Source organism: Phlebotomus papatasi, chromosome 3 (genome assembly GCF_024763615.1).
Source record: "Phlebotomus papatasi isolate M1 chromosome 3, Ppap_2.1, whole genome shotgun sequence".
NCBI classification, from domain to species: domain Eukaryota; kingdom Metazoa; phylum Arthropoda; class Insecta; order Diptera; family Psychodidae; genus Phlebotomus; species Phlebotomus papatasi.
In genome coordinates, this window is record NC_077224.1 from 35,425,835 (window position 1) to 35,443,660 (window position 17,826).

Genomic DNA, 17,826 nt, shown 5'->3' on the forward strand with positions numbered 1-17,826 from the left:
ATTAAAGAGAAAATCGCATTAATTTTTCGCATTAATACTATAAATCAATTTATATCAAATTTTACGGGTCAAGTCTACCTTTTTATCAACAAATAGATCATATTTTGAATATAAAATGATTCAAACACACAAATACACATTTGGACTCTTATCAGCGACAATTTAATGTGAATCATATTAAAATTTTAATGTACAAGTGTGATAACACAGTAAAGTGAGAGAAAAACGCTTTCTTTTACTGTATTTTTCCTTTCGATCATATTTTGTTGATGGGTTGAAATGAGACAATAAAAAGATTATGTTGAGTTTCTGTTCAATTTAAGAAATTCAATAGAAAAGAATATTTTCCTTTAGTTTGATCATTTTATAAATGCTTTAAGTGAAAACAAGAGCTAAAATTTCTAAAATTTCGTTGAGTGATCCCCAGAGTCAAAAAAATAGTGAGAAGCTGTGTAAAAAAAAACACCTACAGTGGATTCTTTTATGAAATGAAATACGATTCTAGGATGGAATATTTTTAGAATTAAAATATCTCAAAAGCGTGAAAATATTTGCAACTTGGAATATCCACCCACAATTACCAGCAGATCTCTATAATGTGTGTGAAATGAAAATCTCTCCAAAGGCACCAAAGAAAAGGAATTTTCACCAACAGAACACAAAAAAAAGAAGAAACTTAGATGAATTGGAACAGAAATAAATACTCTCAACACATTTTGCTCAATGCTCCTTTTTGTCGTCCCGTAAAGTGAAAGCATGGACTAGAGGAAATGACGATGGCAGGGGGAGTCGTGGGAGGAATGGTTATATTTCTCAATTGGAAAATCGTATGTGGACAAGAGGCATTTCTTTTTACCACACCTAATTTTCTCACTCACTCACCAAGAGTGATCTTTTCACATACTTGAGGGAAAATAGTTTTTCTTCCACACATTGAAAATCCGGGGCCAATACATTCAAATGCGATAATCATCCTGTGGGATCGGCACGGTCACCCATTTGAGCAGACCGATCGTGACTTCAGTCTACCCGCAGCAGCACAACTTCGACGCCGTCAGCTGCCCGGACTTGATTTTTCCTTAATTTCTTAGAGTAAGTTTTCCATCTTTGATCTCCCTTTTGAAAAATCATCTCTGTCTCTGGCTGGATTTCTTTCTCGAACATCTCAACACTTTCGACAAATTCCTGCATAATAATTTATAGTGGTAATTGAAGATCTGGTCTGAAGATAACTTTTCAGAGGATCTTTTCTGCAGATTTTTTTCTTCGAAAACTTCAAAGAAGTGATCTTGAGGATCAAAGTGCTTGTGAATTTGTGGAATTTAATTCTAAGAAAAAAGCTCTGGGGATATACAAATAAACCAAGGATTACAGTGAGAAGAATTATTGTGAAGATCTTACGTGCGTGAAATTTAAGATCACCTTAAATGGTTACGTAACTCATTCACGAATTTCATGATGGATTTTCCACGCAATCACCATCCATTTGACCAACTTCAGATTTGCTGGAAATCAATGTAGAATATAGATCATCTCTAAAGCTCCCCGATATCCCAAAAATAGTGATTGGACTTGTGATCTTCAGTGATCTTCAACCCAAATTTCGAATTTGAAATTATATTCATAGGATGGTGAATGAGGAGTATGAAGAATGATGAGGAATATGTGGGAAAAGTAATCCAATACCCCGTCCGTGGTTAAAATCTATTTTTAAAGTATTTCGCGATCGTACGCGTTCGTCGAGCTTTCAAGATCCCTCATCTCTCTCATTCGTGAAAATTTATTCAGTTGTGTCTCCCATTTTGGCATGATGCCTCCAGAGATTGCCACCCAAAAGAAACTCCCCGAATTCACCATCGTGCCCATCTCGTGATCATATTCGTGATCTCATCGGCCATGATCCCGAAGTAAAAGGCAAGACACAGAATAAGATGAAGGAGATGCGACGTGAAAAATCTAAGTTTAGAACTTTTCAAAATAACACTGGTGAATACACACCAAGATGAAGGAAACTTTTTCTAATTTTATAATCAACGAAAATTCACACTCGATCACTCCATCTCACTCTCACCCAATGTCTCCGTTGCGTTTCCTCAAGTCAAGAATTCACTATGTGTTTGGCACACTGGCCATATATGTTAGGGGAGCCAGTGGGATCGTTTGAATCGTTTTTTGCCAGAAGCCCAGCCACCAAACAATTTTCACCCATACATCACACCACATTCCTCTCCCACCCAATAATTCTTATACTGTTTTTTTTTTAAACTGTTCCTACACGTAAGAATTGAAGAAATTTAACAGGAATCATAAGCCAACAATTTCATTCAAAAATTTTAAGGTGTGAAAATACCAATCTAAAGGATCAACATTATTCGTCTACAAGCGAACAACTATTTATGAAAACACAGGATCAATTCCCTTAAAGAATTTCTAGCCTTGAAGACAATTTTAACTGCTCTTTAACATGTAATGAGATACCCGTTAATCAAGGATTTTAATATACATTACATCTATATTTACATAAAGATTATAAGAAGGATTAACAAATTTCATAGTATTTCACAACTATAACTAAAATTGAACTATTGAAGCTTTCATTTAAAAATGTAATGAGCTAAAGCATACAGCTACAACGGAACAATTTGATTTAAATTTATGAGGTTATGTTTAGAATTTTTTTGACATTTCCCGGCTAACATATTAAGTACTTATTCATTCCTTAAGAAGTACTTAATTTAATGTAATGCCTTAATTTTAAGTAAATTGTACAACAACGAACTGTTTATCAAATATATGAAAATGAAATACTCCGGGTAACACTTTACTTTGTCTTACCCCCTACTGGGAATACAATATCAAAGTTTAAATGTTTTAAAGTTTAACTAGGTATTTAATCAAACCGGCATATATTATAATTTCAGTTTAGTCGTATTTCTGCTTATAAATTTTTTAAAGCTGCTCTCAAAGCGGCTGCTGCCGACTTACAAACAAATCGCTCAATTGGAAAAATGTATGAAAATTTTCTGGATCGTATACTGTCGATCATCTTAAATTACTATTCCCTCCGTCCCGAAAAAAGTCGTAAGTTTGCTGTACATTTTATATGAAAGAATGTACGACTTTTTTGGGACAGAGGGAGTACTAAATATTGTGTAGTTTTCACACTTTTTATATGCACAATTCAAATTTATCTCTATTCAAAGTTGTTATATATATCTTATACTTAATCCTCAGAAAGTCTCCTAGATAAGAGTTAGGAGAATTTCAGGCTTCGCACAAACTTTGGCTTTGAACGGTTTGTCCTTTGCCCATGCCCCTTTAATAAATCTAAATTTGAAAATAAGGTTGTCAAATTTTAAAGTGGACAAAAATGCGTACATAACCCTATCGTCGTTTCCGCCCACAATTGTCGTATCTGTTTTTTTTTTATTTTTAAGTTATAAATTGTTTTTGAAATTATTCAATATGTTTTAGTAAGCTTGTATTTTGAAATAAATATAATATTTTCAAAATACTACATATATTTAAAATGAATGTTATTGCAAAAACACATTAAAGAAAATTCATCGGCAAAAGTCGTATCTGTATCCCATTCTCTCCTTGGCAAAAATTCATCAAATAAGCCAAAAAGTAGACGGAAACCACAATATTCAGGCAGCAACGCTTTTTTTTTTTATTAAAAATACTATAAATAATGAAAATTCTAGACAATTAGTGTTTTCAGGACAACCTTAATCTGTAAGTTTAATCACTCTATACTTGAAGATAATTACGATTATATTCAGTATTTCTCAAAAGTACCATAAAACTGCTGTTTTTGAGCTTTGGTCAGATTGAGAGAAAAATACCAAAGAGAATTAATGTAAAAGACTCTATGACGTGATAAAATTTGCATGAAAATTTTCAACACAAAAGTTAATACGTTTAAAAAATATCAAGTAAACAAGTTTTGAGAGTAATCAATCGCCCTTTAAAAAGCTATGTATATGATCCCTAAGGATTTAGGATTTTTTTTTGGAATTCTGATTTTTATGGTTTTTAAAAAATAGAAAAGTAAATCGATTAAGATACGATCAAAGACTTGATAGATATTTTTATCTTTCGTGTTTATCTAAACCTCTGAAGAATAAGCTTTTTGTCGATATTAGCAGTATTAGCAAAGCAAAGAAATTTTACTTTAATGAATAAAAAATTATAATTTTCTGTGGTAATTAGGCTAGAAGGTTATGAATGAACAAATAGAAAAAAATGGCAGGGACTAAGAAAAACATCTTGCTGAATTTTTAATGGGATGAAAATAAATGTTTATTTGAAAGTTTAGTGCTCAGATATCACAAATAGAACTAATGGCTATTAAAAAGTGTAACCTTGCTCATAAAATCCAACAACTAATGCCAGAAATATATCTTTGCAGGTTTATTTAACCCTACAACCCTCTCAAAATGTCCGACGATGAGGAATACTCGTGAGTATACTTTATATCCATTAAATCATTTCAAATACATTTATTTTGTGCAACGACATGTGAATGGAAAGGAAAATGAACTAAATTTTCTCGAAGTTCTGTGAAATTTCCCTTCGTGTTATCATTTATTAATTTTATTACCTGTTTTTTTATCCTCTTGTTTACATTGAAATGAAAATTGACCAAACAATCCTAAAGTTTATGCCATGCAACTTTTTCTCCATTAATGTATGATAATATTTTTTTCTTTTGAGATGTTACTGAATGAAAAATTGAATATTTTATAAACCCCCATCCTTCTTCACCTATTTTCTCCCAACTTTTTGTATCTAAAAGCGAAAAGGTTACTTACTTTTTTCTTCTTGAGTATTTATTGAAAAAAAAAAATGAAAAAAAAGTTACGAGAGAAACTTTCACGCTTCCCAATCAACGATGGAAATTTCTTCACAGAGAAAATTTAGGAGATGTTATATGAAAAAAAAGAACGAATACATCAAAGGGATGAAATTGAGTTAATAATGTTTTTGAATGATTTTCCACCCTCGGTTTTGGTCCTAATCCATGTCTCACCCCTTTTTTGTAGTTCTGAAGAAGAGGAGGTCGTCGAGGAGACTCATGAGCAGTAAGTTCATCGCTCAAAGCTCTATAATAGTCAAGAGAAAGCTTTTCTAAAATTAAATTGAAATTCTGACGCTCAGATGAATTTTTATTAATGAAAATCTATCTATCTATCTAGAAATTATTAGATAATGTAATTTTAAATAGGAAGTACCCTCTACTTCCTCAGACTTAAAAATATTAAAAGCAAATACATAGTCTCTTTTGAATTCAATTAAAAAAAAATCAAACACCAATTAACCTTTTAGTGCCTTCTAATAATACGAGTTATTTCACAGGATATTCTTTGTATCTTCAGATGCTCCTTCTACATTTAATTGCATTTTAATTCAATGCTTATTAACCCTTTAAGCAATCTTTGCTAGTTTTGTCAATTATTAGTTATCAGTTATCAATTTTAGAGACAAAAAAAATTTTAAAAAATTAAAGCAGAAAATGCAAAGGTGCAAAAACCTTTCTGCTATTTTATTATCATGTTTTATGTTAGAACCAAAAATTAATGTTACCGAAAATGCATTGTAAAATAAATTGTAAAATATATTTACAAAACAAAATGACGTAGATACTGTTTGCAATTAACTAAAGTAGATATTTTTCTTTCTTTTTTCTTTTTGCAGGAAGTAAGTAGTCAAAACCCCCTCTTAATTGTAGTACAAAAAAAATGTAAAAGCCCAAGTAGACTTTTTGGTAGTGTATTTTTCAACAAATGATTTTTTTTTTACTAGTTATTTCAATTTTCATATTTTTAAATTCGTTCATCCACAATAATTGCTCTATTTTGTACAAATTTTTATGGCATTCCACCCAACTAGTATCATTATCTTCATGAATTTACCTGTTAAATAAAAATAATTAATTTTTGTTGATATGTTTTTATTTTCTTTTTTTGTGAATACGACAAATTGTTTTTTTTATGATAAGAGATTGTTTATTTTGTTCATTCATTATTTCTCACAATTGGACTAAATTTATTGGGCAAAAATTTCACATCAATACAAAAAAGTGCATTGAGAAATGCAAACATTTCGAGCAATCTCTTAAATAAATATTTTGATTTTTGATAATAGTTTAGGCATTTGGTTATGTCTTGGCTTCGAAATGCAATTTCAAGAGTTTTTTTTTCATTTTAAAAGCATTCTTACGACACCTGAATCTTATGCAGCTAATAAATAGTTTTATGAGGAAAATGATGGATTTCTTGAAAAACCAATCGAGGGAGAAGTGGGGGCACCTTTGAATTGGGGCAGCTTTAAAATTGAGTTTTTTTTGTAATTTTAAACTCCTAGTTTAAATTGAAAGTGGACCTTGCAATGATATAATTAGCTCCACAAATCATTTTGTGAAGCTAAAATACATTATGAAAAGTCTCAATTCTATTTAAAAATAGTAGAAAAAAGTTCAGTTTCAAAGCTATTCCATTTCAAAGGTGCCCCACATCCCCTTAAATCATAAAACTATTGCTTTTCACAATGATAAAGCTTTGTAATATATTCCTGCTTTAGTGCTTTTTATTGATTTCCTTAAAAAAAAATGCAATTTATACCTAAAAAATAAAATAAATTTCTGTACTTTTTAGTTTTTATCTTTCAACTACAAATTAATTGCTAAATTTATGTACATATATATGTGTATATAGTGTTTAGGTGAGAGAGAATATTTTGTTAACACACTTATTTTACCTTTTTTGGTTCATTTTGGTGCAAAAACAATCAATATCATCCGACGATCAAATTTTTGATTACGAACGATCCCCTCTTAAATCGATCAACACAAACACACGATGCGGTGATCACAACTTTTTTTGTCGTGAACAAAAAAATCTGATAAAAATGATAACAATACGTATAGGCCAGCTGCCAAGCCCGAGTAAGTTTATCCCCAAAAATCAAAACCGCCAAAAAAACTAAACCAATGATCTCTCTTGGAGAGAAAAAGCAACAATTTTATTTTTGTTAATGGAAGGACAGCTTTTTTTTCTAATTTTCTTCTGACACTCCTATTTTTGTTGATTCTGACGTTTTTTTTTGTTTCTTTTTTGAGCAAATAAGCTTCTGGCTTCTTGTATGGTGAAAGGAATTTACCATGGAAAACCAACAATATATAACTCGATAATACGACAGTTAGCAATGTGCATTTTTTTTTGTCTTACATTTAACGGAGCAATAAAAGAAATTTTTTTTTGAAATGCTAAAAGCTAAAAACCAAATGGCCAGGCCGCAGCAAAGTGCCAGAAAAAAATCCATAACACAGATAAAATAGGAAAATCTTAAAATATAAGAATTAAAAACATGAAACAGAGTTTCTCCCATGGGAGGACTTTCGTATAAATGTGAAGGAATGCTGAAGCATAAATAAAAGAACATAAAATCTACAAAATGAATAAGAACTGTAACAACAGCATGAAGAGATAACAAATTTTGTTGTGTCAAACAAACTTTCTTATGCTTTTCCGTACCAATGTATTTTTTGTGCTTAAAATTACTTCCCAAACAACCAAAAATATTAATTCACCAAACTTTGATATACCTTTCACACTTTTAATTCAAAATTATTTTTATTTCTTCCAATTTTCTCTGCATTCCAATAAAAATAAACTTAAAATATAAAAAGGGGAGAGGCCGGAGATCCTGAGTTCGTCAAGGTAAATGTTTATGAAATATTTCGTCTTATTTCGTTATTCGATTAAGAGGTTATCTTGAAAAAATGAGGTTATGTTCTGCTTAACCTAGAAGATGAAAGCTTTTTCTTTCGAACGATACGCAAATTTTCTTTTTTATCTCAATTTATATCACTAATTTTCTGATTTAAGATACAAGTAAAGCAAATTAATGATTTTTTAAACTTTGTTTTTGTAATTTAAAACTACACCTTTATTCTAACATTAAAATATTTAAATTTTGAATTTTCAAACAAAACTAATTATTGCTGGAAATTTGTATACAAAAATGTTATTCATCTATATTAAACTGCCAACTGACCAACTGTAATCGATGAAGAAAAAAAAATCTAAGGTTTTCTAAAGTTAGTTAAAATGTGTCCTGATTTGTTTACGGTCTGCAACATAACCTCACTTTGAAAATAATCTCTTTGATGAATAAGGGCCTTGACAGACTTGAGGATTAGCCAAGAGACGGCTTAGCATAATTATAATAGTATTAATGGTCAAAGTACATTTCCGTCATTTTCCACTAAGTCGTCTCTCGGCTTAAGTCGTAAGTGTGTCTAGGGCATAAGAGAATGAACGATATTGGAATGAAACGAATGTTTAATAATCTTATTGACACTCAATTTGATGATTTATTTCTTGAAAAACAGCGCCAGGATCAAAAGCGCTCTGAGTTGGATGAACAGCTGAAAGAGTACATTAATGAGTGGCGCAAGCAGAGAGCCAAGGAAGAGGACGAGTTGAAGAAATTAAAGGAGAAACAAGCCAAGCGCAAGGTTAGTAAAAGGAATTTCCATTCATCCCAATCAACTGAAATAAAAAAAATTTAGTTGAATGAACTGAAACATTTGCATCAATAAAATTAAATACGATACTACTTTGTTACATAGGTAACTCGCGCTGAGGAGGAGCAAAGGATGGCTCAGCGCAAGAAGGAGGAAGAAGAGCGTCGTGTCCGTGAAATTGAAGAGAAGAAACAACGTGAGATTGAAGAGAAACGGCAGCGCCTGGAAGAGGCTGAGAAGAAACGCCAGGCTATGGTGCAAGCCATGAAGGACAAGGACAAGAAGGGACCCAACTTCACCATCACCAAACGCGACACCAGCAGCGTAAGTATATATAGTTACACCCTTACACTATTACCTGCGAACCAAAATTAAACTCAAATGCCAATGATTATATAAAAAGAATTGACTATGCTATCATAAAAAAAAAGATTTTTTTTCGGAAGCTCATAAAAAAATAAATCAAAAGAATAGAATTTGAAAACTAATACCCTCAATCGGAATATTGAAGAAAAAACATTTTGAAATGAAAAATAATACAAAGAATATCTCAAAATACTCCAAGAAAGTGCGCCAAAGATGGCGAAAAAAACAGAATATATATTTTTTGTAACCTGTTTTTACCATTTTTTAATGCAGAAAACCATCGGAGATGTAAGTATGTGAAAAAAGTTTGGCCAACATGAGCTTTTAAGTAAATGTCGTGTAGGTAAAATTTTTTTGATCTCATGTGTTCCCAAAGCTTTCCTTCAAATTTCACAAAAAAAAAATCAAATTTTAAAACTTAAAAACAATAAATAATAAAAACCGTAAAAGGCATCTCTAAAAAAATAAAGCCAACTTAAAGCATTCACTTATAAAGCTAGAAAAGTGTCTTTTGACTTTTTCTTTTTTTCTCGTCCGTCTTTTTAAGTGTTTCCAGCCAAACCTCAAAATCTTACAATCTAAAAACCAAAGTCATAGTTAGTGTGCTAATTCCATAAAGATAAATCTTAAAAACAAAACCCCAATATAAACAATTAAAAAAAAATTATCAAAAAAAAATTAAAAGAAGCAAAAATATCCAAATCATTGTGTTACAATATAAAATAATTATTTTTCTTACTTAAAATAATTTCCATAAACGATTACATTACTGTTAGTTTCTGTTTCTGTTTTTACTATTTTTTATCTTTAGATTGAAGATCAGATCAAAAGAGCTCTTTCATTCAATTTTGAACTTGACTCAAAATTCTTAGTAACATCTGGATATTAATGGAGAATGGTTTTTGAGGGTTTGCCAAAGTGCATCTAATTTTTATTTTTTATCCTTTAAATGTAGATAAACTTGTCCGCTCAGATGGACCGCAACAAGACCAAAGAGCAGCTGGAAGAGGAGAAGAAGATTTCTCTGTCCTTCCGCATCAAACCCCTGGACTTGACGGGATTGGGTGAGTCTAAGCTCCGTGCTAAGGCTCAGGAACTCTGGGAGACCATTGTCAAGCTCGAAACTGAGAAATATGACTTGGAGGAGAGGCAAAAACGTCAGGACTACGATGTAATTTACTCTCTTTCACCACCTTTATAGACTGACACACCATGCATATAAAATTCTTGATTTTGTATTCCAGTTGAAAGAATTGAAGGAAAGACAGAAGCAGCAACTGCGACACAAAGCTCTCAAGAAGGGTCTTGACCCAGAAGCTCTAACAGGCAAATACCCAGTAATTATCAATTTATATTTATCTAACATAATGGTTTTGAAAATCTTAACCTTTCTTTCCAAAATCTTCCTAGCCCAAAATCCAAGTCGCCTCCAAATATGAACGACGCGTTGACACCCGCTCCTATGACGATAAGAAGAAGCTCTTTGAAGGCGTAAGTATCTTTCTAACAATTAAAGTTTTCTTTTTTTTATTCATTCAGTTATTTTTCCCAAGATTAAAAGAAATGTCAAGAATTTTGGGATAGTTTCATACAACAATTTCCGTTTTGACCTTAAGAAATAAAATAAAATTAATTGCAAAAATGTTCAATTCTAATGAGAAAATAAAAAATATGTTTTGGGAAATATCTAAAGAAAAAATGATCTTAAGAAAAAAAAAGTCTTGACTTTTTTTACTGATATGAAACAGTGAGGACACCTCAAAATTCAGAATTATATTAAATTGAAAACTACTCCGTAATACACTATTTAAAGGTTTAAAATGTCCTCGCGATCATCTTTAAAAATAAAGAAAATGTAACATTTCCAGTTCAAATTCTATATTTCCATATTTGTAATAACCAGATAAGTTACAAAAATTTAAAAGCGTTGTATATATTTATTTGAAATTAAAAAAAAAGTTTTTGAAGTGTATGGATATAGGTAAATAAGAGACTCTTTTAGACTCTCTTCTCTCTCTCTTCTCTTAAATAAGAGAACTGAGACTGACAGATTGATGCTGATTAAACGCTAGGGAAGACTGGGGCAAAAAGTCACAAATCGAAAAATTCAATATCTTCCAAGGTAAAAAAGATAGCGACTCAATTTTTTTTCTATAGATAGCCTCCATAGACTCCATCCACTCCAATGTCGTAAGTTTTTTAGAATTCGAACAAGGAATTTAGAAAATAAAAAATATCGAAATTTTTAGCCCTATTTTTGAAATATTTTCCTTGAAGAAAATAACAATTATTACCTACTTATTTTCCAAAATTGATGCACTGGTGAATATTTTCTAAATAATTTGGATTTTTTGAATACGAATCCGCTATTTATTTTTGAATTTGACAAAAGTTCTTTTTACCAGAAATCCTTTTATTAAAAATGGCCACATGGGGGTAAAAAGTAACAAAAGGTATACAGCAAAAAGTAACAAAAAAGAGAAGCAATTTCTCACGGCGAAAAGAAACGTCATTATCATGTTTCGCCGCTTGTTGTTTGCATTGGTCAAACGATTTGCAGTCTTTTGTGTGTTTTTCTAAAATAGCTTGAAAAGCGCTTTTCTCGTTTTCTCACTTTTCTCGTAGAGAAAACGGTGTTTTACAAAGGTGTAGATGAATAAATTTTCTATGAAAATATGTCTTCTAGGTATTTTTTCAAATTTACGGAAGCCCGTAATGAAGCGAATCAAAATATGATAATACGCAATGTCTGGTACTATTTGCTTCAGCATTTTTGAGAATAGTCACAAAATTACCTTTTAGAAATTGGCTCGATAAACGTATTTCCTTACAAAATAGAGGTAATTTACTTTCACAAAGTTGTAGAGTGGTAAATTTCCTATAAAACTGCGCTAATTAGAAATTTTTGAAGCGCTCGAGCAGCTTGTAAAAAAATAAAATATCCGTTTTGTGACTTTTTGCCCCAGTCTCCCCTACTAAACTATGAATGGCACTGATATGCCCTCCTTGTAATTTAAAGAAATGTAATCAAATTAATTGTAGATATTTAACAATATGATATTTATTTTAAATATTTTACAATCCTAGCGAATTTAGTAATTTCAGTATGAAAGTAAGTCCAAGACTTCTCTATAGGGAAATGTGCTGTATGAAACTGCCCCACAACTCTTTTCATTGAGCTGTGAATTCATTTTGATACCTTTCTCAAAAAATTATATAACTTCCGATAAAAATGTCTTATTCTTCCGGGAAAATGAAACAAGAAAGATAAAAGTGGATTCCCAGAGTGATTAATAGATATTAGTTCTTGAAAATGCGACATGAAAGAATAACTTAAACTGGATATTCTAAGGGGTACATCACCATGATGGATGAAATGAGAAATGAGCTGTGGCAAAAGAGAAACGATAGATTCACAAAGCGCAGACGACGTAAGGAAAATTGCCATTTTTCCATCCTTCAAGTGTGCTTGTCGAAAATTGTCATCACACAGTCATTTCCATCCATCACGTTGGTGCAACTACACCATCAAATAAAAATAATTCCTCTTAAACATCTGAGCAAGTCGTAAATTTCGAAATTTGATCAATTCTACTTCTAATTTAGGAATAATTAAATACAAAACTCTATGACTTTCTCAGGTGTTCACATTCCAAGATCTTTCTGTGTTTTGCCTACCCCATATAAAAAAAATATATATAAATAATAAAAATTGAAATCTTTTCAGAGTATTTAGTAAATTATTATTATTTAAAGCATGCACAATAAATTGATCCTATTGTCTTTTTTTTCTCTCTCTTTTATCATGTCTATCTGTCTGTCTGCCCCACGTGTTTCACATTCAACCCTTCATCACAAACAATCATCCCTCCAAATACAAATAAAACAGGGTTTCGAAACCCTCAACAAGGAGTTTCTTGAGAAAGTTTGGCATGAAAAGAAAGATGAATTTGGTGGTCGTCAAAAGAGTAAGTTGTCTCTTGTCTCACGCCTTTTTCAACAATTTTTCATATTCCATCGTTTTCACAAGAACATATCGCAAAACATTCAATTTTGTTTTTTGGGTTTTATCTCTATATGTTACAACTCTGCTCTATATCCTTTCTCTATATGAATTCTTTTTCTGTCTCTTCACTGTCATTTGCAAATGCCACCAATGGTGACAGTAAGAAAAATTCTAATGAGCTTTCTATGTGAAAAATTACAGCCAAGCTGCCCAAGTGGTTCGGAGAGCGACCAGGAAAGAAACCCGGAGACGCTGAAACCCCTGAAGGTGAGGAAGAGGGCAAAGCTGACGAGATCGAAGAGGATGAGATTGAGGAGGTGGCCGTAGAGGAAGTTGAGGAGGAGGTTGTTGAGGAAGAGGAGGAAGAAGAAGAGGAGGAAGAAGAGGAGGAGGAAGAGGAGGAGGAGGAAGAAGAGGAAGAATAAAAATTCTATCCAAAAAAAACAAAACAAAATACACCGTTCCCCTCCCCAAAAAACTCTTTTTTCTCTTTGTTTCTAAACAAGAAAAAAAATGTCACCAAAATAAATAATATACTGCTCAAATACTTCCTTGTATAATTTTTGTTTTCGTAAAAATAAGTATAAATTTCTTTTAATTTTCAAACTTTTTTTTTATTCTCTGTCACATGTGCATCTGTGAGCCAATTCAATTATTTGAAGAACTAATATCTTTGTGCAAAGAGAAAGAGAGAAAAAATTACTTATAAATAAAAATTTTCATTATTTATTGATGTTTTATTCAAAAGTCTCATTGCAAAACCTTTTATAGTTTTTTTTCATTAATTTAAAAGTTTTAGAAAATTAATTATTCAATTTTACAAAATTATCAGTATTTCAGAACTCAAGATGTTTAGATAGGAAATTCCCTGACTTTTTACTTAATTTCCGAGACCTCTAAAAAGAGTACTAAAAAGCCAAAAAGATTCTACATTTTTCGACTACTCTCTTGAACTTTTGGGCAGACTTTTATTAAATATCTGTAACGAGATCTTTTAGGCCATTTGATCGTAAGAAAAACATCTAACCAATTCTACAACCAATTCTAGTATTGACCTAACTTAAAACTCGTCGGTCTTCGTACGCTCCACTATTCTCTAATTTACGCTGGTTTATTCAAGCGAAGGCTTATATATGAGATCCTTTGACAGAAATATTACTCTATAGTCCCAAAGCATTTTCCCATACAATTGTGAGTCGTCTCCAGTGATTGGAGCATTAGATCTTCTTTGTATCATACACTTCAGTATATACCGTCAATCCATTGAGACGACTTTGCCTCTTCAAAACATATAATCAACTCCTGAAGATTTACCAGATTTGGTATTTTTCTTCCTAGTAAATCAGGTAACCTACCCACAAGTGACTTTTCAACGACATTCAGGTCCCGTACTGCGTTCATACAGTTATATATATAGATCGGTGAATCGTTCTTCTTCACACGGGGCCAAACATCGTCATGTCATAGACTTCTTTCAAACGCGGATAAAAATTTGCAATTCTATTTTGCTGAACCCATGTTTTAGATGAATGTATACGGACTGATATAGAACCATAGACCTGTACAGTAAGTACTTAATCTTATGCCCTAGACACACTTACGACTTAAGCGACGAAGACGACTTAGTGGAAAATTATGGAAATGAAGTTTAACCATTTATTTCGAATATAATTACGATAAGACGTCTCTCGGCTAATCCTCAGGTCTGTCAAGGCCCTTATACTTAAGTTTCTGGATAGGAACATCCTTGATAAGACTCGATTTGAAATTTTGCTTAATTGACTGTCTCCATCGTCTCCATAGATGTTGTTGGAGTTGATGTTGACGAAGTCATCAAACATTGCTTTTTCCCATTTACCGGCAGTCTATTCAATGTTTACATTGTTAGAACGGTCATAGAAATCTCAGGGAAATGAGAGCTAATAACTCAAAGACAACACGTGACTTGGCCACTAAAGATTCTTGAACTAAAGTCTCATCGGCTAACCTCGCTACGATACGATGCTTCTATCCGAGGTGTAGATCTCTTTCTAACACTAGTAGTGTTCTTAGGGACAACCAGTGCCACAATGAATCCAGTGCCACTGCACTGGATGACATCTATGATGTCAATTTGAATACTAATGGGGGGCTTAATGATTGGGGAGAAACTAGTGCTTACAACATCAATAATGTTGATATCGTCAACATAGACTAGAGCTGCGGCGACTTGATGAATATGAGTCCCCTCATGCTCAGACCGAATTTACGGAATGCGTTCTTCAATATCAGGCTGAAAACCGTATGATAGTACACAAATGACCGCAATCACTACACCTTGACTCTACTCATCGCATCAGTTATGATTATCCTAGTTAGCCTAACTGATTTAGTTAGCTAAGCAATGAAGCCACGTTTCAACCCTGTCGATATTATATAGCTCTAGCATGGTTTCAATTGAACTTGTCATTGAAAAATTCACTAAAGTGCTTCATTCAGGACTTTAAGAAATAATTATGATTGGAAATCTGATTCCCTTGCTTATCCTTGCAGAATGAAGTTCATATGGTTGTGTATGGTGTGTATGCTTTATTCTTCAGACTACTCTTGGTCTACTTTCACGCATACGGTACAGTTAAAGTTAAGAGATTTGTAAAAAAAAAATATCCCTGAATATTTTGCAAAATATGTATAACTATAGAGTAAGAAACCAAGGTTTATCTAGCCAAAGATGATTTGCCAAGGAATACCTGAAGATTCTATTTCGCGTCGATTCATCGAGATCGAGATGCAAATAAGAATCAGTGAAACAGAAGAGTTGCATCGAAAAAGCTACGTGCAGGCCCCATAAAGGCAATAATTTAGTAAAATAATAGAATATTCACGATTTTAACACTCTGCTGCTATAGTCGATCTTGTGATTCTTTTTAAGAGAAGTGCCGAATGCGGGTTTTTTGAAGAATTTTTCTTTTTAATTTGTCAGAATTCATGTGGTGCCGGCTCGCCGTGGGTGGGTAAGAGAAGAGAGGAAGAAAAAAAAAGAGATTAATGACAAGTCTCCAGCTTTGAAGGCAAAATTGCAATTGCGATTCCCCATGTAAAAGAGTACCACGGTGTTTTTCCTCATTAATTTGAATTCACACTCATTTTGTCGATTTCCCTCGACCGGCGACTTTAAGAGCATCGATAGATGTGGAGCGGCGAGATGAGAAAGATCAAACAAGTTCCGGCAGACTAACACTCTTCGCGAAAGAACACCTCTCTCTTTCATTTTTCCTCTTCGATTTTTTTTCCTCTACACATTTTCAAGTTGATTGTGCGACTCTGCAGATGATAAAGTCTCCTCTCTATACTGAATCTGCGGGGCCTTGTGAATCACCCAGAGGCGGCATTATCGGTGAGATCAAAGGGAGAAAGAGGAGACACGAAAAGTAAAGTGAAGAGTCCAAATGGTATGAAAATAATAGAACTTCTCTGTGTTGTGCTAAATACTGCGCTAAACATCATACAAATTCCCAACATCATCATCATCATGTTGAGCGACGGAGTCTGTCATTTTTCATTGTTTGGCGCTCATCAGCCCAAAAGTGCCGCCGCATATCGAATTGTCTCTATTAGAATGATGAATATAAGGGAGGGTTGGACGTTAGAGAAATAAAGTCGGAAGCTTTTGTTCTTCTTATGTCCACCTGGTGGTATATTCTCCTTTGAAGTTCTCCCAATTTACTATTCTTCAAAGCGTTCAAAGCAAATTTTGGCTTTCACATTAGAAGTGCAATATGTGCAATAAAATAGCGTAAATTATTATTTTTAATAAAGTTAATTAAAAACGTATAAAAAGCATGGGAATCAAATATTACTTAGACAAGTTCTTAATTGAAATGGAAACAATATTGCAAACAGTGAAAATAATTCTTTCACACTCTTGTGAACAATTTTAATTGAAATTTTAACTCATTCGTTCATCACTTTGTTCCCCATCTCTGTGTCGGACCATTGAGTAAAAGCGTGTTACACATTTTAGTGTTCTTATTTTGATTTGTGTAATTTTCTATTTCGTTGTTTCCCTCCAAATTAATTTATTAATTGAATTCTGTCCGACTTGCGTGAATTTGCTTCATAAACATCCCCTAAGTCCGCTTCTTAACATTCTCTCTTCATACATCTAGTACAGCAGTTTTGAGCAATCTAGGCTTACGGCAGGGTTGTATTTGGTATTTTGATTTAAGCTTGATTTTAAAATTACAGTGCAACTGTTCCAATTGTAATTAATTAAACAAGTTAAAACAAGTTTTTGCAATATGTCATTGCGTTTTGCACTTATCTCACATAAATACAATAAATTCAAATTTTTTGTAAATAAATATTTAAAAACATCAGAAAAGTGTATGATTGATTAATTGATTTGATTATTTATTTTCATCTCTGTTTTCCCCACCCCCGTGCGGTCATCGCCGTCTTAGCGTCGATTCTAACTTCTGGGATGAAAACGATGGAAAATCATCCCTTCATTGGTTGTATGTTTAGTGACTAGTGAGATCTAGTTCTACATATTTTATCGATTGGCATAAATGTAATTTCGAAAATATGTTTACAAAATGAAAATTGTGTATTTTTCCGCTTATGTCCAACGTTTGTCAACATGTTTTCGAAAATACATGAGAGTGAATGAGATGATTAATAGTGTATTGGAAGTAACGCCTAATGTGCGCAATGCACAATAACTTTTGTAATGTAAATATGTTTTCGAAAACTGCCTATGAGAGTGAGTGAGATGACTATCCACTCATCATTCATGTTCACTCAAATATTAAATACATGTTCACAAAACAAAAACTTATTTGTTAGCCATAACGTCCAGTGCACAATAACTTTTGTTTTGTAATCATATTTTAGAAATTTCAGTGAGAGTGAATGAAAAGTAGATCTAGTCTTCTCACTG

At 32.4% G+C, this 17,826-nt stretch overlaps 1 protein-coding gene across 9 annotated transcripts; it reads left to right on the forward strand.

Moving 5' to 3' along the window:
* The first annotated feature begins 933 nt into the window (after positions 1–933).
* Positions 934–13,632, forward strand: LOC129805445 (troponin T, skeletal muscle). 9 transcript variants are annotated; one of them, XM_055853351.1, is made up of 13 exons: positions 1,007–1,092; positions 4,415–4,465; positions 5,049–5,087; positions 6,932–6,949; positions 7,694–7,724; positions 8,399–8,524; positions 8,639–8,857; positions 9,173–9,187; positions 9,855–10,070; positions 10,144–10,236; positions 10,310–10,390; positions 12,252–12,330; positions 13,107–13,632. In XM_055853351.1, exons 2-13 carry the CDS (start codon positions 4,443–4,445, stop codon positions 13,328–13,330), a joined length of 1,164 nt encoding a protein of 387 aa, XP_055709326.1. In that variant the 5' UTR covers positions 1,007–1,092; positions 4,415–4,442; the 3' UTR covers positions 13,331–13,632. The 9 variants fall into 9 exon arrangements, with proteins under 9 accessions (XP_055709327.1, XP_055709326.1, XP_055709325.1 ...); XM_055853350.1 differs by lacking the exon at positions 12,252–12,330 and adding an exon at positions 12,789–12,867; XM_055853352.1 differs by lacking the exons at positions 9,173–9,187; positions 12,252–12,330 and adding an exon at positions 12,789–12,867 and having other exon boundaries at positions 934–1,092.
* Positions 13,633–17,826: the final 4,194 nt, after the last annotated feature.

Bases quoted from the DNA above. Each gene is read 5' to 3' on its own strand.
- LOC129805445 (XM_055853351.1), top strand. From the start codon at position 4,443: ATGTCCGACGATGAGGAATACTC. The intron at 7,725-8,398 runs GTAAATGTTTAT...CTTGAAAAACAG, and splicing joins GAGATCCTGAGTTCGTCAAG to CGCCAGGATCAAAAGCGCTC. The intron at 10,391-12,251 runs GTAAGTATCTTT...GGATATTCTAAG, and splicing joins AGAAGAAGCTCTTTGAAGGC to GGGTACATCACCATGATGGA.